This window comes from Enhydra lutris, unplaced genomic scaffold, assembly GCF_002288905.1.
Source record: "Enhydra lutris kenyoni isolate GAN:26980312 unplaced genomic scaffold, ASM228890v2 scaffoldscaffold14, whole genome shotgun sequence".
Taxonomy (NCBI): Eukaryota; Metazoa; Chordata; class Mammalia; order Carnivora; family Mustelidae; genus Enhydra; species Enhydra lutris.
Window position 1 is genome coordinate 20,539,894 of NW_019154098.1, and position 27,600 is coordinate 20,567,493.

The 27,600-nt window shown below is 39.7% G+C and overlaps 1 protein-coding gene across 4 annotated transcripts in view; it reads left to right on the forward strand.

Moving 5' to 3' along the window:
• LOC111146476 (ectonucleotide pyrophosphatase/phosphodiesterase 2) overlaps nucleotides 1–27,144 on the forward strand; it is a 79,217-nt gene extending 52,073 nt beyond the window's left edge. The window contains exons 18-26 of one of the 4 annotated variants that reach the window (XM_022502033.1): nucleotides 981–1,165; nucleotides 3,848–3,899; nucleotides 13,220–13,294; nucleotides 14,585–14,721; nucleotides 15,809–15,944; nucleotides 16,608–16,685; nucleotides 19,737–19,869; nucleotides 21,605–21,761; nucleotides 26,543–27,144. In XM_022502033.1, the coding sequence (XP_022357741.1) occupies nucleotides 981–1,165; nucleotides 3,848–3,899; nucleotides 13,220–13,294; nucleotides 14,585–14,721; nucleotides 15,809–15,944; nucleotides 16,608–16,685; nucleotides 19,737–19,869; nucleotides 21,605–21,761; nucleotides 26,543–26,713 (1,124 nt within the window). In that variant the 3' untranslated portion in view covers nucleotides 26,714–27,144. The remainder of the gene's footprint in view (nucleotides 1–980; nucleotides 1,166–3,847; nucleotides 3,900–13,219; nucleotides 13,295–14,584; nucleotides 14,722–15,808; nucleotides 15,945–16,607; nucleotides 16,686–19,736; nucleotides 19,870–21,604; nucleotides 21,762–26,542) is intronic. The other 3 variants (XM_022502034.1, XM_022502035.1, XM_022502032.1) reach the window with 3 other exon arrangements.
• Nucleotides 27,145–27,600: the final 456 nt, after the last annotated feature.

Genomic DNA, 27,600 nt, shown 5'->3' on the forward strand with positions numbered 1-27,600 from the left:
GGTGGTAACATGCCCATTGGTTCAAAGGACAGAATCTCATCCCCTTCTAAGGCTCCTTTGTCTTCCTTTAACAGTTGACTAATGGGGAGTTTTCATAGTGTTGCTGTTGGCAGCCTCTGGTTGATCTCACATCACATTACAATTTGACACCACTGGTCAGAGACCCGGTGAAGCAAGAAGAGTTCCTCACAGAGCTTTCCCGCCTCCATCTCTCGTGCTGTAGCCCAGTTAAACTGTTGCCAGCTCGCATCCTGGCCAGCTATTTATGTGATGCTAATTATTTTTCTTCCTTGAGCTTCTAGTCGCTGAGTGAGGACAACTTTTCCTATTTAGTAAGGGAGTGCCAGTCTGGTGGTTAGAGGGGGAGTCTGAAAGTCGGGTCTCCTGGGTTCTTTTCCCATCTTGGCTGCTAGCTCTCCCCTGTCCTGCCTCTTAGCTTAGGCAAGTCACTGTATGCCCGCTTGGCAACTGTTGACTTGCTATGAAATCAGCCTGTTCATTTCACAGCAGCCTTTCAAGGCACCGGGCCAAAGCCTCCTCTTCTTCCCTTACTTCTGAGGAGTGCATTAGAGGGCAGGCTCCAGATTACTTATTGATTATAAGTCTCATTTCAAAAGCTGGGATAAAAAGTCTCAGTGCCGTAGAAAGGCATTGACCCTGACACTGGTAGTCCCTGTAGAGGTCACAGACATAGCCATAACTAGGCAGGGCCCCGTTCCTTCCTTTTTTCTTTTTGGGGATGTCTCTCTCTATGGTCAGGCAATGACCGTGGCTATTTCAGAAAGCTGTGGCAAGACATGGTCAGGCTAGCGTGGTTCGGGAGCTAAGAAGAGAGTGCCTACAACTAATTTTGGCTTTATCCAATTGGGATTTGTGTTCAGAGTTTTCAGACCCTTGGAATATAAGTGTTTTCTACGCTTACTGAATCTAATCAAAAAATGTTTGTAAAGCACCTGGCTTTATTTCTTTCTTCTCACCAGATCTCCTGGGCTTGAAGCCAGCTCCTAATAATGGGACCCATGGAAGTTTGAATCATCTCCTGCGCACTAACACCTTCAGGCCAACCATGCCAGAGGAAGTTACCAGGCCTAACTACCCAGGGATTATGTACCTTCAATCTGATTTTGACCTGGGCTGTAACTGTGACGATAAGGTAGAGCCAAAGGTAGAAGTCATCTTTATGTTTATCATGGAAGAACTTATTGGGTGTAGAGCAGTGTTGTCCACTAGAACTTTCTGTAATGATGTACATGGTCTGTATCTGTGCTGGCCACTGGGCAGATATGGTTTTTAAGCTCTTGGAACAAAAATTTACATTTTGTTTAATTACTTTAAATTGAAAGAGCCGTATATGGCCTGTGGCCACCATTTTGGGCTCATAGGTATAGAGAACAAAGGCAAAAAAGTAGAATTCATGATGCTGTTCTGTAGAGTCACAATTCCTAACCAAAGATGCTTTCTTTTTTTCAAGCTGGATCGTGTGTCTATCTGTCATGGTCCCAATAGGAAACAGATGGCCTATTCACAAAGGTTTTTAAAGAGCATTTAAAGGGATTATGTGAATTATGTTTACTGAAGGGGTTATTTACACAGGCTGGGCCGGGTAGAGGCAAGGTAGTGAGGGATGGTATAGCACCTGGGAGGCTAGTGGGGTGTCAATCCTGACCTTGAACAATAAAGGGACTAGAACATGGAGAGAGAACTATATAGGGAGGAGTTACGGGATAGATGGGTGCTTCTAGTACACCGCAAACTGGTGGGAGGGACCTGGCATTATTCACTCCTATATCCCTATCATGAGGGACAAATATGGCTCCAGAGTGGAGAATCTTACAGTTTTGGAGCTAGCGAAGCACAGAGGAAGACAGAACATGACCTGTGACAAATGCTTTGCTCGGTGCAAGCATGAGATAAGAGGAGGGTACCTGATTTCCTTTTAGGTAGGAAATTGTTTCTCTGTAGTTCCTCCTCTAATGCCCCACTGGTGCCTTGTGTGGGTGGAGGCTGACAGGGAGCTGGAGAGCAAGCTGGCTTTTTGGTGCAAGGTCAGTCTCCCGGGGTGCAGAGCAGGGTAGAGGTGGGTGTAGCATAGATGGGAAGGAGGATGGTGCAAATAGAAAACCACCCAGCACATTGTGTTTGGATAGTTTTTGAATACTAAACTGCAAGTGTTAAGCAACAATTTGCTTATTGAATTTTATATTGATCAAAGACCTTTATAGTTACCAATCCGTGCTTTGACAGCAAGAAATAATCAGCGTTACCACACTGAGTTGATGTGATTCCAACGCAAAGCAAAAAAAAAAAAAAAATCTGTTATTTTTGCATGTGTAGTTTTATTATGGATAAATGTGTGAACCTTCTATTAGACCTTGGAAAAATGGAACATAGTTCTCCTGCCTGCCCTATCCCCTCCTACTATTTCCTACCTTCCAGGATTCCTAGGGACCTGGGAGCCAGAGGATGGGAAAAGCTCACCACTGGAGGAATTCAGTTTGCTCTTCTTCCCCCATCCCCTTTTATCTCTCCTTCCTACTTTTGCTCCTGACAAGAACCAACAAAGCTAATTACTGTAAGGCAGGTAATTTCTTAGACCTGAGCTGCAGGTGTTGCATTGCCAAAGGCAATAGGAAGTGGCCTTTGAGTTGGATTCCAAATATAACTTTAGAGGAATCTTGTAGTTGTATCTTGCTTTCTGAATTACCTTTCTTCTGGAAAACAAGAAATATTTTGCATTTGTTATCTGAAACCATTTTAGACAAATTCTGGATTGTCTTTATGTTGTCTCTGGGTTTTTCCAAGAGACTTCATTCTTTTTCTTTAAAAAAAAAAAAATCCAGACATCCTGAGAAGGTATACAGATTAATAAAATAAATACCACAATACACAATTCATGAGAAAGAAAATGTCACAGATTCTGGGGAAGCTCTATGTGTATACCCTTCCTGCCAATCCCACTTTGTTCCTGCCCCAAAGGTAATTAGCATCTTGAATATAGTGTATATAACTGCCAGGCAGGTCTCTATACTTCTACTCCATACATATATATCTCTTAAATAATATATTAATTAATCTTTAACATAGTTCCCTAAAATAATTTATAGTGTAGTTTTGTATGTTATACATTTGTATATAAACACTATTATATGTGTCCTGCAATTATTTTGTTCATGTTTTGAGATTTATGCACATTAATACATAATTTTAGCTCATTCATTTTTACTTCTAATAGTTAACATTTAATTGTGTAAATATACCATAATGATTTTATTCATTTTCCTATTTGAGAACATTTGGTAATTTCCAGTTGTTAGATCCTCCAAACAAGGCCGTGGTCGACATTATGGCCCATGTTCTCATACACGTATGCTAGAGTGTCTCTAGGACATATAACGAAGGATAAAGTTGTTGAGCCATTACTTTCCAATCTTAGAAAAAGTGATTTTGTTCATTAGTTTGGGAATCACCTTAGTGTACCTAGGATTAATCTGAAATGTTGAGGTAATATTCTAATTAGTTTACATATTTATGTGCCCAGATAACCATTCTTACCAGGTAGTTTGGAACTTGCTTCCATGATTATCCACAGCTTTAGGGAAAGGAAACAAAGTCATGGAGAGATTAAAGAAGGTGCTCGTGATCATAGATCTCCTAGGAGGTGGAACCTGGAATGTCAGCTTGAGATGCCCATAGTAATTCCTCCACAGAATTTACGGAATTTAGGGTCTTCTTTTGAATTTAGCAAGATGCGAAGTAGAAAGAAGCCTGCAGGAAAGACAGGACATTTCTGATTTGCTTTTTTTTTTTTTTTTTTTCTCCTTTCCTTTTCTGGTTTTCACACATGAAGAACAAATTGGATGAACTCAGCAGACGCCTTCATATAAAAGGGTCTACAGAAGGTGAGGAGTGGATGGGGGAAAAACAATCAGATAAGTTTTCGTTTAGTTTTCAGAGATTGAAGAGACTTCTTATTTATTTCATAGTGTAAGCATCACATTTTTGAAAAGTAAAGTTTGGTTTGTGACGTGATTTTCATATCCATCTGGCAAAGGGTATTGGTTTATTCTGCGTATGCGAGATGCCGGTTTTTAATAGCCAGAAAAATGCCGTTAGCTTTTTTGTTTCTCAGTCGCTTCTAGGCTCTCTGAACAAACAGGCATAGCACTGTGATCTGGTGGGCCGTAAGTGAAGGTGCTGTTGGGGATGTCTAGGTAGGGACTGGAAGTCACAGTAATACGTAATTGCAGCTGGTACCTATGAGGGAGCTGAGGTACCAGAGAGGCAATGATATGTCATGGGGAGAGACATGCAGAACGAATCAAATCAGAACTCCCCCTTTCCAGAAGGATCCTCTTGAGCCCTCTAACTCATTCTCCTCTTATTTTATGTACAAAAATACAATATACAATGATAACATGTGGGTAGTAGTCAACTTTTGCAAGCTTATGACTAAAGAAGAGAGTCTCAGTGGTTTGTACCAAGAAAGCTGTATTTCTTGCCTGCATTTCGGGAGGCCAACCCTAGGCCCCGTATGGCTGTGGGTACACTTTATTCTGGAATCCAGGCTGAGGGAACAGCCCCCCCGCTGGGGCACGCCCTTCTTCCAGAAGAGGGAAGAGAGGAAGAGCAGGCCCGTGAAGTGATCCTCAGCGCTTCTGCTTTTATGAGGCGTTTGTCATGACGGTTCCTCGTGGACTGGTAAAACCAGAGCACTTGAGACCAAGGGAGCAGGGAAGTCTTCTTTCCACACGGATGCTGTCCTATAAGACACATGCCAATGGGTGGTCGTACGTAGTCCTTTCCAGAAGGGCAGTCAATAAGAAGGAACAATAATGCAGGCTACCTTGCAGGCTCTTCCTTCTGGTTTTGAAATTCCAAAAAATGAGAAGAACATAAAAAGGGAGGGAAAGGCTTCAGTGTAGGTTACTACAGGAGGTGGCGTAGCTTCTTGCAACAGCAAAGGAATGACAAGAAGTATATTACAAAGCAGACAGAACTCACACACAGTGGCTCCAAGTCAGGCAGTGAAGAGAGACACATTGTCGAATTCTCCTGAGAGCATTATTTGGGTTATTAGCTTAGGTGGGCCTTGTTTATCATATGTGTTGTTTTCAGTCTGATTAAGTGAAGGACAAGGAAACCAGTAGATTTTATTTACTTGACTCACTTTCCATTTTTTTTTTTTTTTTTAAAGAGAGTGTGAGAGAGCTTGGGGGTGGGGCAGAGGGAGAGAGAGAATCTTATGCAGACTCCACGCCCAACACAGAGCCTCACTCTGGGCTTTGACCTCAGAACCCTGAGATCATGATCTGAGAGGAAATGAAGAGTCGGGCGCTAAACCGACTGAGCCACCCAGGTGCCTCTTACTTTCCCTTTTTTTAAAAAAAAAAGATTTTATTTATTTATTTGAGAGAAAGACAGAGGCACAGAGAAAACACAAACAAGGAGGGGGCAGAGGGAGAGAGATGGGCAAACTCTCTGGCAAGGCGGAGAGCCCAAGATGGGGCTCACCTCAGGTTCCATCCCAGGACCCTGAGATTATGACCTGAGCTGAAGTCAGACACTTAGCAGACTGGGCCCCCAGGAACCACCCCCCCCACCGCTTTATTTGCCCTTTTGATGAAGATTTTCATCTTCTTCCTCCTTCCCTTTCTGCCTCACAGAGCCCACAGACTCTTGGGTATGTAATTGAATAAACAGCTTTGAAAATAGGATTCAGTTGGTAGAAGGTACGCACATCCTTCACAAACTCTAAAAGTGATTTGAAATGTTTGACACCTAGCTGCTAGTGAACTACACTGTCATTATACTTGGAAACATGGAAACGTTGCCAGGGTCAAAGGGTACAGAGTCTTATGGTCAGAGTTTTTCAAATATTCAGTCACCAAGGCAGAGCAATAATACTAGATGTTTCTCCTCTAGAAGGCACTCATAAAATAGTTAAATATGATAACTTAATGGACTCTTATGTTTTTGCTGGTTCAGGCTCTGGCTATTCATGATACTAAGTCATTTCCATTTTGGGGGGAAAAAAAAATCCTGCATTTAACTTGGTGGCAGTGTGCTCATGTGACAAAACCAGTCTCATGACTCAGCATAAACAGTAGTCTCAAATTTCTGAGCATGAAAATAAGTACCTTCTAGGTGAAGCTCAGATTTTCAGGGCTGAAAGGAGCTATAGTTAGTGACTTTTCCTCCTCATTGCTCCACTCAGAAGTCAATGTAAGTGTCTTATTTCAAGATGATTTCACATCCCTGAAGCTTAAAGCTGATATGCTTTCATGGAACTAGACCTTCCCAGGTGTGAGTTGAGTGCCAGCCTGGGACTGGAAACTGATTTCTTTGAGAAAATTTGGTTCTGTCAGCTGTGACACTGATAGTTTCGTGCATGTGGACATCACACTGGTGACAGAAAATTTTAAGGGAGAATCATGGTAGCCTATCTCTTTGGTCTGCTCCTGACCTAGCTGGATAGTCTTTAATGGTACAAGAGAGATTTTAGCACTAGTACATGGAATAAAAATAATTATATACCATTATCTTATTATGTGCAAAGCATTTCCTTGTTTAGACTCTGGATAATGTGTAAGTCTCTGTAGTCTCTCCCTTGTCTTCCTGTATCTCTGCCTCTTGGTCATTGGCTCTCTCCTCATGCGGGTCCTATCTCAGTCATTTATGAAGCTACAACGTGACATTTTCTTTGTCAGAATTCTCTCCAGTCTTTATGGTGTTTCTTGGGTCATAATTCTAGTCTCCCACTTGAAATCTTGGATGTGTCCTCTGCTAGAGGAGATCTTCACGAGGTTGAGTCCTTGTGTGTGTGAGCACATGCCGATGTCATGTTCAGAATATCACCTCTCCCTTCTGGATATCTTTGAATATATGTTGAGACTTTTAAAGGATTTGGTAGACCTAAAGTCCCATACAAATATAAAGTTGTATTATTTTTATTCCTAGTTTTTTTCCTTAATACACCTATAGGTAGCTAATTTTTTTTTCATAAGAAATCATGTACTTTGCACATTCTGTTTGTAACCTTCATATGTGGCTATTTTAATGTCATATGCTACAGACTTCCTCACACATAATACATGTGTACAAGCTGTACATCACAGTAGTGAAACAACCCAGGGGATACTTGAGGTCTATTAAATTAATCTCAGGCAGTATTTTGCTGTAAATATTTAAACTGTTACAGGATCTAGTCTTTCACTAAAATGTAGAGGAAAAACATAGATAACCTTCAAAGGCAGTGATATAAACTGCTTGCTAAAGCCTTAATATTTTTAGATTTGTGGAGATTTCTGGATTTTAATTGCATGACTACTGTTGTTTCCAAATCACATGTATGTCATGTCTTAACAAATTTGCTGTGCAATGAAAACTTATTTGTTTGAGCCATTGAGTCAATAGATGAATGAATGAATAAAATGGAAAATTTTAAATTTCTTATAGCAAGCAATTTGGGCACCATAGCCAGGTATAATTTTCACTTTCAGAATAATTATACTATTTTTCATTACCTTAGTCTTTCCTCTATTTACATTGGTATAAAAATGTTTTATAATTTGTTAGATTAACATCCACTATCATCTTCATGAAGAAAGGAATTAAAAATCATTTTAACACCAAATATATTGGACCCTTTATCACATACAATAAGAAGGTAGTTTAGATACAAAATGACTGAAACACTAATAACTCTTGTGAATTTTAAAGCAGAAAGGGACTAGACTAGCAGGGAATCTTCTGTGTAGCTCTTTTTGATGCTGAGATCTTTTAATTTTTGTTATTTCTGGAGATGTTATCTATGCTAGAGAAAGGAGATATATTTGTGTTCTCTGTGTGTTTATCCTTCTGTGTGGGTTGTGGAAGATTTGGGAGAAATCAATAAATAGTATAATTCTTTATGATTTATAGTAAGATTCAAGATGAATTAGATGGAACATACACTGAATTTTAATAGCCTCTGCCTACCAGTATTCCTGGTGCTGTTGAAGTTAAGCATATGCCTTTTACAAAATCACTGCAGTTACAACTACAATCATCTTTTGGGTCAAGAGTGAGCTAGGTGCTTTACCTCCTTCATCTCTAAATAGTGCAATGTCTCAGGGAGATATGAAGCTTTGGGAGGTTAAGTTAACGGAATCGCAGAGCTTTCAAGAGGTGAGATGAGATTTGACTTCAGTTCTATGTGGCACTAAAGCCCTTGTGCTTTTCTCTGTAAATGCTTCCCATTCTAAGGGCTGATATGAAGAGAAAACATCAAGAGAATCTCAGTGCTTCTCAGGGTCTGGAAGTGGTTTCTGAAGTACTAGATGCTTTGATACAAATTGCTCTTCTTTCTTTAAAAATTAATAGATTTACTTAAATTCCAGTTAATTAACAGATAGTGTGATATTAGTTTCAGGTGTAAAATTTAGTGATTCAATACTTCCATACAACACCCGGTGCTCATCACAAATTCTCTCCTCAATTCCCATCACCTACTCAGCCCATCTCCCACCCACCTCCCCTCTGGTAACCATCAATCTGTTCTCTATACTTAAGAGTCTGTTTCTTGGTTTGCCTCTCTCTTTTTTTGCCCTATGATCCTTTGTTTTGTTCCTCAAATCCCACATATGAATGAAATCATATGGCATTCATCTTTCTCTGGTGACTTATTTTGTTTAACATAATACTCTCTAGCTCTATCCATGTGGCTGCAAATGGCAAGATTTCATTATTTTTCATGGCTGAGTGATGTTTCATTTTATATATATTATTATATATATATATTTCATTATATATATATATCTTTATATATATATATATCATTATATATATATATATATATATATATCTTTTTCTTTATCTATTCATCAGTCAATGGACATTTGGGCTCTTCCCATAATTTAGCTATTATAGATATGCTGCTATAAACATTGGGTGCATGTATCCCTTTGAATCGGTATTTTTCTATTCTTTGGGTAAATACCTAGTAGTGCAATTTTTGGGTCTTAGGGTAGTTCTATTTTTAACTTGTTGAGGAAACTCAGTAATGTTTTCCAGAGTTGCTGTGCCAGTTTGCATTCCTACCAAAAATGCATGAGGGTTTCTTTTTCTATACCTCCTCACCAACACCTGTTTCTTGTGTTGTTGATTTTAGCCACTTTGATAGGTATGAGGTGATATATTGTTGTAGTTTTGATTTGCATTTCCCTGATGATCAGCAACGTTGAATATCTTTTCATGTGTCTCTTGTCTGTATGTATTCTTTGGAAAAATGTCTCTTCATGTCTTGTTCCCATTTTTAAATGGAATTATTTATTTTTGGGGTATGGAGTTGTTTAAGTTCTTTATATATTTTGGATACTAGCCCTTTATCAGATATATCATTTGCAGTTATCTTTTCCCATTCCTTTGAGTTTTGTTGATTATTTCCTTTGTTGTGCAGAAGCTTTTTATTTTGATGAAGTCCCAATAATTTATTTTTGCTTTTGTTTCCCTTGCCTCAGGAGACATATCTAGAAAAATGTTGCAATAGCAGATGTCAAAGAGGTTACTGCCTGTGTTCTCTTCTAGGATTTTAATGGTTTCTTGTCTCATATTTAGGTCTTTAATCCATTTCAAATTTATTTTTGTGTATGGTGACAGAACGTGGTCACTTTCATTCTTTTGTGAGTTGCTGTCCAGTTTTCCCAACACCATTTGTTAAAGGGACTGTCTTTTTCCATTGGATGTTCTTCCCAGCTTTGTTGAAGATTAATTGACCATATAGTTGTGGGTTCATTTCTGGGTTTTCTATTCTGGTCCATTGTTCTGTGTGTCTATTTTTGTGGCAGTACCATACTGTTTTAATTACTACAGCTTTGTAGTATAACTTGAAGTCCAGTATTGTGATGCCTCCATGTTTGTTTTTCTTTCTCAAGGCACATAGCTGTTCTTATTAGCTTCTCGCCAAGCATGACTCAGGCAGAACTCATGCCTGGGAGTAGCCAGATCTTCATTCCAGTATGCCTATGCCCTCCTTAGATAACCCAGGAGTTAGCATCGATTTGGAGGCTGCCCAAAAAGCTAAAGAGGAATAATAGACCAGGAGGATAGAGGCCTACATTCTGGGTACTGCTTTGTAGCTGAATTATCTTGTACAAATCATGAACCTCCAGTTCCTTCATTAGTAAAATGAAGATGATATTGATCTGGCTAGTGTATCTTTCAGGGTTTTATTAGGCAGGTCATATATAAAAAGTTAGTTCTTAAGAGTCATAAAGAACAGTGTTTTAAAAAAAATAATACAATCATGCATGTATTCAACAAGTATTTACCAGGTAGATATTATGCATTTGGTATTGTTAGAGGTAGAGATACAATGATGAACAAAACAGAGAAAATCTTTATTCCATTAAATTATTATTTTATCATGAGATTTAGCTGGTTGATGAATTACAGCATAGTATATTAAGGGTTAAGATAAGAAAGAACAGGACATTAACAGGCATTGAATCAAATCTCAGAGGAGGTTGACATGGCGATAAATGATAGCAGGCCCTTCAAGGGAAAGGAGGAGAAAGGATGAAGGAAAAGGAAAAACTTTGGATAGAGATTATGTGGTAAAATCCAACAGCATATTACGTGGGAGTGAATGTTTTTTTGTTTTTTTGTTTTTTTTTTTTAAAAAAAGACTAAAAAAGAGAGATTTTCATGTGGCTCTCAAGTCAGCCTCCTAATCTGTGGGAATATGAATCAGGAAGCTGAGGAGGGAAAAGAAATACAAACTCAACGTCTGGATGACCAAAATTTGGAAGACAAAAGAATGAGCCCTGAGGAAGTCCACACCACTTAAAAAGATTTGCCTCACAATATTTTGCCAAATGTGGTATCTGGAGGAGAACCTTAGCAAGTACCCAAAATGCCAGAGACTACTGTAAACAGGGAACTGGGGTATAGAATGAAGACTCTGTCTGGAATCTCATGGAACAGGAACCCAGCCTGAGAAGACATGGAGTCTAGACCCATATCAAGAAATGACGAGGAACGTATTTCACAAGTGGAGACTTGCAGTCTCCTCTCTGGGATGACTGGTCTCAAGATGAAGTGCTTATGTGTCCAGAGACTGAGACTCAAGTACAGTTTTATGGCTCAAGCAGGAACTCTTTGCTAAACAGAAATGCAATGGATGGTTTGTCCAAGATGTCACAAAGAGTAGCAGAGTCAGGCTGAGACCAAGAATCAGTGGTTCTTTTCTACTCTGACAAACTGAAAAAGGAAAATCTAAATTTTGACTCTGGACCATAAAACTTGTGTTTCTTTCTGCAAAGATTATTTCACCTCTTTCTTAGATGAAACAATTATGCTTTAGGAAGACAATTAATGCTTTGGGTTAATCAGGGAAATTGGTTAGATTTTAGGAAACTGTCAAAACCACTGTATTGTTTTTCCTTCATGCTGTATATACCAGTTAATAGTTAAGAAATAGTCACATAAAGATATGTTTGTGCTCAGCTATGTGCCCAAAACAGCAGTTGTGCTTAGCTTGGGAGCTATGATGAAGTGCACATTTCTTTTTTTAATTTTTTTTTCAAGATTTTATTTAATTATCTGAGAGAGAGAGAGAGAGTGCACACAAGTTGGGGGAGGGGCAGTGGCAGAGGGAGAGGCACACTCAGCAGTGAGCTGACATAGGGCTGGATCCCAGGACCCTGAGATCATGACCTGAGCCAAAGGCAGACCGTTAACCAACTGAGCCACCCAAGCAGAACTGAAGTGCACATTTCTCTAAATTCAGAGTAGAAGAGTGAATAGAGATGGAGAAGCTCAACTGGGGAAATCTTTCAGAAGAAAGTGAATCTTAACGTATCACTTTTCCTTTTGTCCCTCTCTTCCTCGCTCCTTCATTTCTCTTCCATGGGGCTCTGGACTATGTGAGTGTATTATTTGTCATCCACATTTGAGTATGGAAAGGGGCACTGCTAACAATTATGCTAGGGAAGCAGGCTTAGCTTTCTACCTTCTGTAAGGACTGTACTGATGCCACGTCTCCTGCATCCATGGCAGTCATGATGCTCTGGGTTCTGATCACACTTTGTAAATATCTCTGATGAAGTTCATACATTATTGCACTTGAGTTATTTATGCTATGTTGGTCTCTCCCATTGAACTGTGAGATTTTCAAAGGTAATGTTGTAAGAAACAGAGGCAAAAGAAAAATTAAATTTCCTGACCACTTATAGCCCATTGACAAGTCCTTGAAACAGGCAGAGTGACATTCCTCTAGGAACACAGCTGCTTCGAAGTTGATACTTTGCTAAAGGCAAAAGGCAATCTTAGCCTGATACCCCAGGATCCTGCAAGTCTACTTTAACATGCAAAAATTCCTTTGGAAATTTCCTTTATCTCTACCCCCCAAGATACATGTTGGCAATCATCCCCCAAGCATATGACCCACTGATACACATCTAAAGGGTCTCATGACTAAGGTTTTATTAGATAAATGACCTTTTCCTAACAACAGCTAGCCCCCTCAAGGTCCTGGAAACCTTGCTTTCAAATTCCTTAGAGACTTACGCTATCCCTAACAGCTCTCCCAACTTGAAAGTAGATAATTGGGGCTACTCTTCACAACCCCAGGGCAGCTCTTTCTGCCTATGGGTCCTGCCCCTGTGCTTTAATAAAACCACCTTTTTTGCACCAAAGATGTTTCAAGAATCTTTTCTTGGCCTTCAGCTCTGAACCCTAACATCTTTCCTACATCAGTAAGAACTCTCTCATCATTATCTTGGCCCAGTATCTCTCTACTATAGCCCAAGGCCTGGCACAAAAAAAGGTGCTCAGTAAATGTTTGATGAGAGAGAATACATTAATGAAAAATTTGAAGGGAGATCGGTGATAGGACTGCTGGAGAAGCCATTCCTGGTAGAAAGAAAAGGAATCAGCATAGAATTGCTAAGGATGATAATGACCAGATTATTATAAATAAACCAGGCTTCGCAGAAGTAAATGAGGACTGGAGAGGAAGCCAGATTTGGTGGAACCTAGATTGCCCAAGACTATTGTTGGTGGCTGTTCTTAGGAGGGGTGTTGCAAGGAAAAACATGGCTGCTGTTTTGTTGTCTCTTAATGGGATAGATTGGATGCTAGCCCTGCATTTGAATTTGGAGGAATGTGTTTGGTAAGCATTAAAACTTGAATGATAAAAAGAGAATAGCTTCTCAAAGAATTTTGATACTTCTGCTTCCAGCTGAAACCAGGAAGTTCAGAGGCAGCAAAAATGAAAACAAGGAAAACGTTAATGGAAATTTTGAACCTAGAAAAGGTTTGGTTTGAGTTTTGAAGGAAAGTCTGACTTAGTTAACTGTCCCCAAGTACTACTGTTATGATTTGCTGGCTTCTTATTTCTTCATTATATTTCATTTATATAAGGTTATCCTATTATGTCCTAATTCTTAGGGTGGGTCCCCAAATTTGGCAGCTTGAACAAGGCTTCTCCATTTAGTGCAATGCTGAAGAAGCCAGGCTTTTGTGATAGCAGTGTGGGTCACTTTGCCTCAAATCAGCAGTTCTACTTGGGAAAGTCTTGCAAAACATTCTACAAAGAGTTTTCTCTGTTACTTGCATAGAATGGTAATACTTTAATTAAAGCAACATGTATACATAATTTAATAAGTGATTGCCGGAACTGATTTCCTATAATAAAAATAATCATAAAAATTTTTTTGATGATCACTTAGGGAATTGTGAATTGCCTAAGCCTCAATCTCTAAACATTTTGGTCCGTTCAATTTCCAAGAATCTATGGAAGTTCTGACTTTAGCCTATCCAAAATGGGCAGCTCACACTCCAGGCATTTATTGTGGGTGTGGAATAAAGGTTTGCACACTAAAGTCCCTTCTCTTCTTCTTAAAAGAGTAAGGTTTTAGACCCCCCACCCCCAAGAGGAGAGCTTTCTCTTGGAGGTCCCCATTCTTGGGTCTTAACTGAATTCTTTGGTCCGTGATGATGTTCCCTCTTCTGTATTTAAAGGACCCTCCTGAATGCCCACTTAATTTATCTATACATGTTCCTTTAAGTTCTTACCTAAAGAGTTCTCCTCCATATGACAAAGCTGCTTACTTTAAATGCTCATTACTACTCACCGTTTATGCTGAAATAATGCATCATTTGAGTTGTAGTTTGCAAATAATGATCAAAGAGTGCCTTCCTCTTAATTAAATCATTGGTTAATTTGATGAGCCTTTTCAGGGATCAAATGAATGAATTCTATAAAAATCAATCCTATCGACTTTGCATTCAGCTGAATCATTTCAATATTTACTATCATGTTTCCTTCCTCTACAGATTAAAATTCTTTATAACTAAAAAAAAATTCAAAACAAATATGGCATTTACATAATACTTTTGGTAACAGTGAGCTTTGACCCATGCTTAGGTGGTCAGATAAACCACAAAGTGTTAGGAAAACTAACTTGATTAAATTAAGAAGAAGGAACCACACTATTAATAAGTATGCAAGCAAATTTTGGACAACTTGACTCTTCCAATATTTCTTTCACATTTGTTGTAAAGTTTAATGTGTGTTTAACACAGTCTACTTTCTTTTTCCTAGAGAGACACCTCCTCTACGGTCGGCCTGCAGTGCTTTATCGGACGAGATATGATATCTTATATCACACTGACTTTGAAAGTGGTTATAGTGAAATATTCCTAATGCCACTCTGGACATCATACACTATTTCCAAACAGGTCATTGAAAAAGTTGGGTTTTATATTCGTCTTGCGATTACGTGCCTTGCACTCACATAATGATTGCTTGCTTAACAGAAATTTGTCTTTGAAAAGATTTTAATTTTTCTTGATGAAAGAAATCTGGCATCGAATCTATTGCAGAATATTTTGAATTAAGCTCTATTCAATGTTCTAATAACTTCACGGGAATATGTTCAATTATCGACACATCGAAGGGAGGATACTAATGCTTGTCATCGCTTTAACTCTGCTTGCTGTTGCCCAGTAGTTACGAAGATACCCAGATTTGGCTGTTTGTTTTAATAGCCTTTATTTATGTATTTATTTTTTATAGCAGTTTTAGGCTCACAGCAAAATTGCATCGGGACACAGAGTTCCCATATACCCCTGGCCTCCCCCTGCACGGCCTCCTTGACTGCCAACATCTTCTTTTTTAATAAAGATTTAATTTAATTAAAGATTAATAAGATTAATTAATAAAGATTAAAATATTTAATAAAGATTTAATTTAATAAAGATGTTGGGAGTCTCAGTTTTGGTGAGGATGAGATAGGTAAATTTATATCTGGAATAAAAAAATGTATTTGGCAGTTGAGGCATGTTTTTGATTTTTGATTAGAAAGTGAATACTCCAGTGCTGCAAGCCCAACTTCCTGTTCATTTGTGCCCCTGGTACAGCTGTATGTGCAGTATCTCTTTGTATAGATGATTTGTCTATATTATTTCTTAGAATCTTATTTTTTAAGCTATCTTCAGTGGAATCCTACCCATTTTTTTCAACAGTGCAATTTCTGCTTTTTTTTTTCCCCCAATTTCTGCTTTTTTATATTGTTGTTTTACTTAGGATTTTGATAAAAGAGTTCTGTCACTAAATAATCCAGGAGTTTGAAAATTCCTGGCTTACTCTATTTGAAACTGAGGCTTTGGTTTTGGAGTCAGGATATCAGAGTCTGAGCTCTAGGGAAAGCTAGAGGGGTTTTGGTTCTGGCTGGTCATGACAAGGCAGCCTGGCTTCCATAGTTCCCCACTGCTTTAGCAAAGTCTTTGTGATGGCATTCCTAACTACCTCTGACTCACCATGCAGGCAGAGGTCTCAGGCGTCCCTGAGTACCTGACCAGCTGTGTTCGGCCTGATGTCCGTGTGTCTCCGAGTTTCAGTCAAAGCTGTTTGGCCTACAAAAATGATAAACAGATGTCCTATGGATTCCTCTTCCCTCCTTGTAAGTTATAGAACATCAGGATCTGACCATTCTAGAGGGATGTTATTTTCTGGAATTTGGACTGTTAAGATTTCAGTGGTCTTCAGGTTTTCTTCTGGAGAGGCACTGAAGAGATTGAAGAGGTGAACTTCTGTGGGAACCTTCCAAAAATCAGTCAGAAGAGAGACCACCTTTCACAAATCCTGTTCTCTAGAAGCATTTTGAAGTACGAGGGAATATACATTGTACCCCCTCGCATCATTAAGTGGGAACCTGAAAGTGAAATAGTATATCATTAAGACTTTAAAGTTTTAAATTCTATACAGGTGATCGCTTAAGAATATGGAAAGTGTTTTTATTATTTCTCAATAGCTTGATGACATTTTTAAGTGCAAATTAGACTAGTGAAATCAAGGAATTCTTTTACATAATACTTAGTTGACCCAAAACTCGGTAGGAAGAAGAAACATTGTAAAAATTTTGAGGAGAGAGCTCTTGGTGAAGAAAAGAGATTGGGTGGGAGGGGAAGCAGGGAATGCTATATCAAGTAGGGAATGAGTAGAAATAAAGGAGTGGATCCATTCACCATTCACTTCATGCTGTTTGGACCATTTTAGAAAATTGATTTTTTATTGATGTAGATTTTGGTAAATAATGGACACTGTTTGTTTGCCTAATGTTTAGATCTGAGCTCTTCACCGGAAGCTAAGTATGATGCATTCCTTGTAACCAATATGGTTCCAATGTACCCTGCTTTCAAACGTAAGTCTGATATTTATCTAGTAAACTACTACTTATGAAAAGAAATATTTCTAAATTTACTGCTTGCATTTTCTACCTCTATATTAATTTTGATAATAGTATCTTTCATGTGTTTATATTTTCTATTTTTTAAAAAAATTTCCTTTTTTTTTTTAAGATTTTGGTTATTTATTTGAGAGTGAGAGAGGGAGAGCAGGAGTCGGGGGGAGGGGCAGAGGGAGAGGAAGAAGCAGACTCCCCACTGAGCAGGGGCCAGATGCGGGGCTCAATCCCAGGACCCTGAGATCATAACCTGAGCTAAAGACAGATATTTAACTAACTGTTTTGGAGGTCACTTTACATTTAACAACACCTACATTTATTTACTGACTGTTAGAAGCTACTAGCACTTCTCTCCTTTAGGGTTGCTGGTGATAATGTATTCAGTCAGAATACATTTGACTGTGAAATTCAGAAAGAGCTTTGCAAATTATTCTAGTTTCATTGAACACTCATAATTTCTTTATATATGACATGATGGTAGATGATAGTGATGCTATGAATGGCATAGCGAGCCCTGCCCCCAAAACCAAGTTCTAGTCCCCCGAGTATGACCACTTAGCTATGTAATCATAAAAATGTCATTTAACCTCTCATTTATAAAATTATGAGATTTGATTCCATGATCTCTATGGCTTATATGGATTTATGACTTAATTGTCCAATGGCCAGAATAATCCATTTCCTATTTCTGATTACAAAGAATTTACTCATTTGCCCATCCATGCATCCATCCATCCATCCATCCATGTATCCAAAGATAGAAAAAACATTCTGGAATAACCTTTACCTCCCTTTCCAGTGAAGAGACTTATATGCTTATAGAAAAGATAGGAAAGGGAAGCACCTCTATCAGCTTCCACTTGGCAAAGGAGCACTGACTGTGTTACAGGACTCTTGGGGCTAAAACAAAGTCTCAGAATCCAAACATGTGATTGTGGAGTGCCATCAAGTGACAAGCTCCACCAACTTGACATCGGTGAAATGGCCAATGTCATTTAGAGAAAAAAAAAATGTTTATTTGATGTCCTAGCTAGTAAGTGAAGGTTTATTCAAGGGTGTAGAATCCATGGCTTATGAGTGAAAATTAAAGTAAGCTTTTAAAAGGAGATTTCCTGGGTTTTTTTTTTAGCCCCCCCGAGAAATGTTTTAGAAACCCACATAGATACATTTGTTATCATATTACATGAAATGCATCTTCATTTAATTTCCACAAATCAGGGTTTCCTGGATTTCATTATTCTTTGCTGATGCTTTTTTGACCAAGTGTAATAAAGGAAACACACAGTACCACCCCGAGGCTGGCATGGCAAGAGGCCTTTCACAGAGGGCTCCCTGTTCTTCCCTAGGGGAATGGTTTTTTCACATGCCACATGTCTGTGGGTTTGGTTTTTTGACTGTTCTCATTGTTATTTCTTTCCCTCTCTGCCTTTCCAGTTTTTCTGCTTAACATTCGAACTGCTCTCCCACTGGTCTCCTTTCTCTCTTACAAACATCTAGGGCATCTGGGCTCTAGTGGGCTGCTCTGTCTTTCTCATTCAGAGTAGCGTATCAGGAGGTATAAAGAACAGTAGAAGCATCTTGAGAAAAATAGCCAAGTGCTTTTTAATAAGGGGAGATAAGAAGTGATAACGGCCAGAACCTCACCATCCCCATCCCCATGGAGAGCAGAGTGTAGTTAAGTTATACCTAACATCGCAGAACCAACTCACTATGTGCCTTTCCTGTTCTCTTGCCATTCCCTTCTTTCACTTTTCCTTTTCCCCCACTCTGCTCCTTTCCATCCTTCCGACTGACCATACTATCAACTGGAGCTAAGGTGGGCAGGGAAGTCCTCTCCAGGGGTGACCTTGAAAATGAGAAATGATGAAGGAGGACAAAGCAGACATGCACAGATCAGGGAGGTTTCCCAGCAAAAGGAAGAGCAAACGCAAAAGCTTAGTCTGAAACAAGTTCGGCAAATAGGAAGGCAAGAAGAAAGCCATGTACCTGAGGGGGAAAGAAGTAGGAAGTAAAGTTATGCAGGTAGGCAGGGGCCACAGTGGAAAGTTGGGACTTTATTCTAATTGCAGTGATACCTCATCTGGAATGTTAGGAACAGGAAGTTGGGAAGAACATGAAACAATCTGATTATGGTGCAAAATGATCCCAATGGCTATTACGAAATGGGCTGTGGAGAAGTAAGGGTTTCTAACTGGGAAGTAGTTGTCTTCTGCGGTAGTTCTTTGCTGAGAAGGGAGTAACTGAGACGGATGGATGCCGTGAAGATGGTGAGAGGTCATCAGGTTTGGATGATGGGAGAGTATTACAGAGGTAAACCTGGAGGGCTTGTTCGCGTGTATGTGAAAGGAGCCACTTGACAATGACTCCTAGGATTTGGACCTGATCACGTGAGTGAGTGAGGGAAATTAACTGATGGAGAAGCCAGAAGTTCAAGCAGGATTGGGAATGAAGACCAAGAATTCTGTTCTGATAAATTTTTGCTAGCCATGATTATTAGGTATTCAAGAGGACCATGGAACGCGTGCTTGAGTAACGCATCTGGAGCTCCTTCGAAGGGTCAGGGCTAGAGACACAAACTTGGAAATAAGCTTGTGGAAGGAAGGAAGGAAGAAAAGGTAGATGAAGGCCTTTTTTTTTTCAGTTTCTCACAAACACTGTACTTCCTCTTTTGTACACACGGTTCCCCTTGCCTGGTGTGTTTCCACCCCTTTGCCTAGAAAACACCCACTTATCCTTCAGAACTCAGGAGCAATTTCAGTGAGGAACCCTTCCCTGACTTACTGGGCTAGGTGAGCTAAACTCCCCTACCAGTGTCTCCATACCTTTCCCTTTGCTGGCTCATAAATGAAACACACACAGCTGGTACTTCAGGGCGAATTCTTTTCAAGAATCGCAACAGCTCTACTGTCTCTTGGCTTGTGACCTTTGGCTTGTAGAATGCATCCTAAAGAGAATTCAACCACAGCAAGGAGTTTTTGTTCATGAATTACAGATTTTTTCCTTCCACAGGAATCTGGAATTATTTCCAAAGGGTATTGGTGAAGAAATATGCTTCAGAAAGAAATGGAGTTAATGTGATAAGTGGACCAATTTTTGACTATGACTATGATGGCTTACATGACACACAGGATAAAATCAAACAGTAAGTTTGTCATTTCTGCTCAGGGTGTGGTTTTAAATTCTTAAGAGCTCACTTAAGGCTTTTTTTTCAAATATTCACACATTCAAGAAGAGCTGATACCCCTGAAATCCTTTGCTCTTTGAATCTCCTTATGATTTCTTTGGTGCTTTTGGACCTTTGATGAAACATGGTAATGGTGGTTGGAATGGAATGGAGTTTTGTGGGGAAAACATAGACTTTTCCATTCCATGAGAGAAATGTACCAAAAGATTCTTTTAAAATTTGTCATTTATTCTTTAACAACTCTTCAGTGGAAAGATGATAATTTTCCCTTATCTCTATTTTTTGGGGGGGGGGGAGACTTTTGGAATCCTTTAGATTTTCTGGTTCAGTATGTCTTTTTTTTTTTTTTTTAAGATTTTATTTATTTATTTGAGAGAGAGAAAGCAAGAGACGGAGAATGAGTGGAGGGGGAGAGGCAGAAGGCGGGGGAGTTGTAGACTCTCCACTGAGCAGGGAGTCCGCCATGGGGCCCAGTTCCAGGATCCTCAGATATGACCTGAGTGGAAATCAAGAGTCCGCTGTTTAACCAACTGAGCCACCCAGCCTCCCCTCTTTAGAAGTCATTTAATTTTATATGTGCATGAAACAGAGAGTGGCACAAAATATGGGAGGGTTTAATTGTGCTTTACAGATAATTAGGAATAAAAAGCTATTTTTTCATATATATAATTAATAAAACAGGAGTTATCCTACTCCCTTTCTCATCATCCATAAGAGAAATTTCATCTTACTTGTACATTTATTTTATTGCTAATCATTGTAACAGTTTTTAGCCAAAATTAAGTTATCATATTTCAATCATATATTTTGAAAATGATTGAAATTAAGGTAATAAAATCCAGGTAAGGAATTGTGAGTTTCTGTACTTCAGTTTACTGGAAAAGATTTTTTTTTTTAAATTTCTTGGTTTGTCACTAGCTCATCGGTCCTTAGTGTTTCCTTGAGTAAATGAGGTCTCTGTACCAAGTTCAGCATCTCATTGTGGTTTGAAAGGGCTTGTTATTCCCCTTTCTCCAGTATCTCCTCCCTCAGGTCCACTTTACACAATTTTGTGCAAGCTATCTTCCTGAAACATGGGATCTCGTGATGACTCTTCCTGGCACAGAAACCTTTGATGAGGTCTTACTCCTTAAACCATAATGCCCAAATCCCACAACTTAGCCCTCAGAAGTCACCAAATTATGACTCTTTTTTTTAAAGATTTTATTTATTTATTTGAGAGAGAGAGAGGTAGTGAGAGAACGCACAAGTTGGGAGGAGAGGCAGAGCGTGGAGCCCAATGTGGGGCTCGATCCCAGGACCCTCGGATCATGCCCTGAACTAAAGGCAGATGTTTAACAGATTGAGCCCCCCAGGCACCCCAAATTATGGCTTTTTATTGACTCTTCCAGCCTCATATTTCTACTCTCTTGATATGTTCATCCTGTCCAGCTTCTAAGTCTTGGCTCGTGTTCTTCTCTTTGCCTGGACCATCACTTACTCTCTGCCAAGTCTACAGAAAGAGGGGATTCAGGCAGCAAAAGCATTAGGTTCAAAACACAGAAGAAGGCTAGTTCTTAGAAGTGAAAAATGATTCTGTTGAATGGGAGTTAATTTTAATGACTTAGGCAATATTCATTGGTCACCATTTGAAAAAGAAAGCTACTATGTCAAACTACATCAGTGGTCATTTTATTTTTTCTTCTCCCTCCAGGTACGTGGAGGGCAGTTCTATTCCTGTACCCACTCACTACTACAGCATCATCACCAGCTGCCTGGATTTCACTCAGCCGGCTGACAAGTGTGACGGCCCCCTCTCTGTCTCCTCCTTCATCCTCCCTCACCGACCTGACAATGACGAGAGCTGCAATGTGAGTTCAAAAGACCAAGTCCTTTAAAAGGAGTCACCTTTGTTTCTTTCTTTCTTTTTTTTTTTTTAAAGATTTTATTTATTTATTTGACAGAGAGATCACAAGCAGGCAGAGAGAGAGGAGGAAGCAGGCTCCCCTAGAGAGCAGAGAGCCCGATGCGGGGCTCGATCCCAGGACTCTGAGATCATGACCTGAGCCGAAGGCAGCGGCTTAACCCACTGAGCCACCCAGGCGCCCCAAGGAGTCACCTTTGTTTCTTAATGTAGATTCCCACCAGGGAAACTTACACACTTACTATGAGGCTTTTGGACTATACAGTGTAACCAAGTAGAACAAAGAAAGGATCCAAACAAAACCTGACTTGTCACCTGGGAACTTGGTGTTTGTGACTTTGTCACCTTCAGTGTAAGGGTGTGGGGAGGAGGAGTGTGAGGGTGTGCATTTCCTGTGGTTCTAATTATGTGTTCGATTTTGTCCACTGATCAAATTACCCAAATGTCTTCGCTTTTGCAAGAGACATACTTTGTAAAGGTAGGATGACAGGAACAACATTGTGATACTTGTGGAAACTAGGTAAGAATTCACAGGGGTTCTTTATATTAGTCTCTACTTTTGTGGATGTTTGAAAGTGTCTCTAATAAGAACTTTTTTAAAAGACACATACACACAGGCATAAATACATTATAAATCAGATTTTTCATCTACTGCTAGTTATGAGAACAGTTGTAACAGGTGACCCCATTCTCAAATAGCACAGATGACTTGTCCACAGAGGCAGGAAGGCATCTTGAGGAACACCCTGGCAGGGGATGGAGCCATGGATGCTTCTGGCTCTGGGCTCATTCTGCCTACACTTGGGGACCTATCACATCACTTCCCCAGATCTCTTTAATGTGACAGAATGGCTGCAGTCCACGATTGATTTTAGAATAGTCCCTATGATTTTGCGTTATAGACTAGAAGGAGCAGGAATGTAATCTAGGGAAGAGGGTTTTAGTCACAAATCCTACTCAGTTCCTAAATTGTGTAAGTTGTGGTGGGAAAAGCAGCAGTCTGCTAAACATACTTATACTCTAGGGGTCTGTTGTGGGCCAGAGCAAATAAAACAGGGGCAGAAATGGCTACAAAAGGCAAAGAGCTGTAAGAATGAGCACTGGGTGTTATACACAACTAATGAATCACTGAAAACCACATCAAAAATTAATGAGGTACTATATGTTGGCTAATTGAATTTAAAAAATAGCTTCACCACAGATTATCAGCTTCATGGGCAAGGTAGCTATTGGACTATGGCTTCAGCTGTGGGTAAAGATGGCAGCTGTGGATATATCCAAAGCCAAGTAAGCAATACGGGAAAAAATGGAAGTTTGAAATATGGCCAAGAAAGCTAATGAAGCTTGACCCGAATATTGAAAATGAGGGTAATGGTGGGACATGAGGTTTGAAAAGTTGTTTGGAATCAAACTTAAAATAAAAATAGTAGCAATAGTAGCCATAGTGGCAGAGGTAATCATTGCCGCCATTTTCTGAGTCTGTGTTGCCAGCCAAGAATTGTGCAGGTCCTCGTCATAAATTATTTCTAATCATCTTTTTACTCTACCAGGCAGGCGTATATGGTCTTCCCCCCACTCCCATTTTATTCACTGTTTTGAAAGCTCTAGGTAATAAAGGAAAAGTATGATCCAATTTTACCTGGCCAGTCAGTAGGAGAGCAGAACTTCAGATTCAAGTCTTCTGACTTCAGAAGCCCATCCTCTTTCAAGTTTATCAGATTTCTGTAGCAGAACCTTGGGACGTTAGAAACTTCTAGTCGCACAGGCATTAGGTAGCCATGGAAAATGCTGACACGTAACAGCAACATTTTAGGCTTTAGGGAGATAAATTGAAGTTGGAATGGGTCAAGCATGGTGCTCAATGTGCTTTGGCAAGATTCACGGGAATGAGGTCATAGAACAGGAAGTGAGGTTATGGTCTTGGGAATTTCAAAAAGAGGGTGGAAGGCAGCAGTATAATACTGAAGGATCGGTAAGATCTTATTGGTAATTTGATGGGAGGTGGAGAAGTGGGGGAACTGAAAGTGAAAGGCGACCATCAACTTATTAGCTCAATGTCCTCCATTTTGATTACTCATAACCACAAGAGTAGCCAGCAGTGTACCAGTATGATGTAATGCCTCGGCAAAACGTGATATACTTTCTTTGGACTTGAGTTTTACTACAAACTTATGGGGAGGTGAAAATTTCTGCAAAAAAACTAAACCCATATATTATGGGGTGAAATTCTAAATTGCCATGAATTTTTAAGACAGAAGACTACAAAGACATTCCAGAGTGATAGTGGGCCACTTAAGGTACACCCAGATTCCTGGGGAGTATATATTCCGGTCTCTCTGTTATTAGGAGAATTTGGTGATGGGACGCTCAGTTCAATGGCATTCTTCAGTCACCCCAAATTGCACAACTACCAAATGAAATCCACAGACATCCTCCCAGGTATTCCGACCCTTTCTGGCTCTGGACTCTGCTTAGAACTTAGAGATACTTCTTGTAGAGTTCGTGGCAAGCCTGTGTCTTATTCTTATTCTGCCTGCACAGATGCCTGTCCTTGCTTTGAAGATCACCTTACAACTGCTGGGGGTTGAATTCACAAACTTACTTAGGAGAAAGTCGGGGAGAAAAGGCAGGTGAAGAGTAAATGTCTGTAGCAAGAAAGACAATAAGCAAGTTGATGGGTGGGCTTTTTGTTTGCATTTATCTTCTTAATTATTTATTTTTAAAGCATTTCCTTCCTTTCCCTTGGTGCACATGAACTTTGATTTGAATGTTCCTAGTTTTGCATTTCACACCAGAGTCTCCCCTAGCAAATATTTCTGTGGATTGCCAGCTCGCATCAGGCAGAAGATATTTTCTTCCTGTGTTGTATGGCCAGTATTTCCTAACCACTAGTGGTAGGCGAGATTTCTGCATGTGAGAACCAAAAGAAAATGCCCTTCAAGTGAAATTGGCGAATTACTTCCCAAGGAAAGAAATAGCAAAAGACAGTTTTTTTTCTTCTTTGAATTCTTATAATCCCAGCTGGCCACTATTTAAATTAGGAAAAACCTTTCCACCCCTTTGTACATTTGAGTGACTGCATTTACAAAAGAGAAATTAGACCACTGAAAAATCAAATAGAGTTGAATATGAAAATTCTCCCAAAATATAGCTTCATGCTTACTCTGCTTACTCTGAGGGGGTCCTGATCCATTTGGAGACCTCCTACTTCGTTAATTATATGGTCACAGTGAGGATTGGTCAGTACCGTTGTGGGCAGAGTTATATTTAGGCCTGTCTCTTCCTGTGAATTGTAGAGAACTTGGTTAGCTTGGGTTAGGAGGGTGGGGCACGGAGGGTTAAAATCCTTACTTCCCCAGCCTGCAAAGCAATTTCTTCCTATTTCTTCATTTTGCCCGGGATGGCCAGGCATCAGCTTCCTGAACCAACACCCTCGTGGTACATTTTTAGCACTGGCAAAAGCTGCTGGAGCTCTGTGTCCAGGTCTGTGTGGGTTGGAACTTTCCGAGAAAACCCATTGCAGGTTCTCGGGCTTTGGTGGAGAATTCATTGAGAACACGTGCGGTGAAGGAGTTGGGCGAGGGCATTTTTGAACATGCTCAGCCTTGGGACACACAGCCACCCTTCAAGTTGTAGAATGGCTCTTGGGAGCTATTGCATTTCTGGGCAGCATTTGGGAATGAAATTATTTGCTCAGGTCTACTGATGAAGGTAGGCTTATCCCCCAGAATTCTCAGGGCTCTCAGATCTCATTCTTTCTCTCGACTTCTCACAAAAGTGAAAGAAGATATTTATAAAGTGCAAAGTACTACTCCTCCTGAATTACTTTTTAGTTTCATCATAGATATGAATGAATTATTTGGTGTGGGACATCTGAACATCCATCATTGGAATTTGTGCCAAGGAGGCCATATTGGCAAATTGCTAAGACAGAAAGAGATTCCCTTCCTTTTTTCTATGACGTTGTTTCCTTACTTTATCTTTGCCCCCCACCTTCCTTTTTCTTCTTCTTCCCACTATCCAAAAAAGCTGATGAAGTAAGCATTATTTTCCATGGGAACCAATGAAGAAAGCCTAGAGAGGTTAAGTAGTTTGGTCAAGGTCTCCTCTTTAGGGAGTCATAAAGCCACAATTCCAACCTTGGTTTCTTGGGCTTTAATGCACCAGATGTAGCTACTGAGCTGCTTTAAGTTGAACTCATTATTTCAATATCAATTCCTTGCCATTTGATAGACCATGTATGTACTCGGTATCACGGGCTCTTCCCAAAGACCAGGAACACACGTATGAGATTTTGTGCATGGGGCATCAGCTCTTTGCTTTCCTCAGGAGCCAGAAGAGCATTCCAGATTACCCTTGCTCTGTGTTCCCCTGTGTGGTTTGATAATAGTGGGGAAAGAAACACATCGCTGAATCCTCCAGAGCCTTTGGTTTTTGTAATTTTATGTTCTGAAAACCTATTGAGTCAAATGCCCTTTCACACCACATGTCTCATTTATCTGGTACAGCTAATTGCTGTTGAAAATGTTCACAGCCAAGGGCACGTATTTGTGGCACGTTCCCAGCAGGAATGTGGTAGAGCGGCTGCGGAGGCCAGGAAGGAACAAGACACACCAGTTCTGGGTTCAGGAGGATGGAGGGCTCATTTGTGGACTCGCAGCAAACTGACTGTTTGGAGAACCTGCTCTGGAAAAGTCTGGCTCTGATTGTCCTCTGTTTCCACTGCAGAGCTCAGAGGATGAGTCACAATGGGTAGAAGAACTCATGAAGATGCACACCTCTCGGGTGCGGGACATCGAACAGCTCACCAGTCTGGATTTCTTCCGAAAGACAAGCCGCAGCTATCCAGAAATTCTGACGCTAAAGACATACCTGCATACGTACGAGAGTGAGATCTAACTATCTGATCACCTGCAGTGCAGTCTTATCAACTGGTGTATATTTTTATATTGTTTTTGTATTTATTAATTTGAAACCAGGACATTAAAAAAAATGTTAGTATTTTAATCCTGTACCAAATCTGACATGTTACGCCTGAATGACTCCACTGTTTTTCTCTAACGCTTGATTTAGGTAGTCTTGTGTTCTGAGTAGAGCTTGTAATAAATACTGCAGCTTGCATTTTTAGTGGAAGCTTCTAAATGGTGCTGCAAATTTGATATCTGCATTGAGGAAATATTAATTTTCCAATGCACAATTGCCACATGTAGTCCTGTACTGTATCAAAATACTGATTTTGTAAAGTTGCATTCATTTACTGTTAATTATGACAGACATATTTAAACCTTATAGACCAATCTTAAATATAATAAATCACACATTCAGTTTTTTTTCTGGTTTATTTGGCCTTTGTTTCACTTATAAATTAGAGGGTTTGCTTCGGGTATATTCATTCATGAAAAGCATCCTTTTTTTTTTTTTTTTTTTTTTGTATTGAGCCCTCTACCTCACTAATAGAATGCAAATAGTCAAAGGGACATCCATGATATTCAGTCACAGTAGCCTGGATGAAATAATTTAGGTACGCATCTCTGAGAAATCAGGAGGGCAGAAGGGGAGGGGAACCAGAAGACTTTCTGAATACCCTCTCTCACCAATCTCTTTCAAAAATATTTTGACTTTTGGAGGAGTAGGTTCTTTTGATAAGTTGGTTCAAAGCTCTAAGTATTAAACTCAACTGAGGCTCTCTTAAGGATATATTTCACTTAAGGTCAACCTATGAGCTATGGAGGATATAAAGAGAAATAAGATAGTGGGATGGAGGATAGTTATAAAAGTGTAACTAA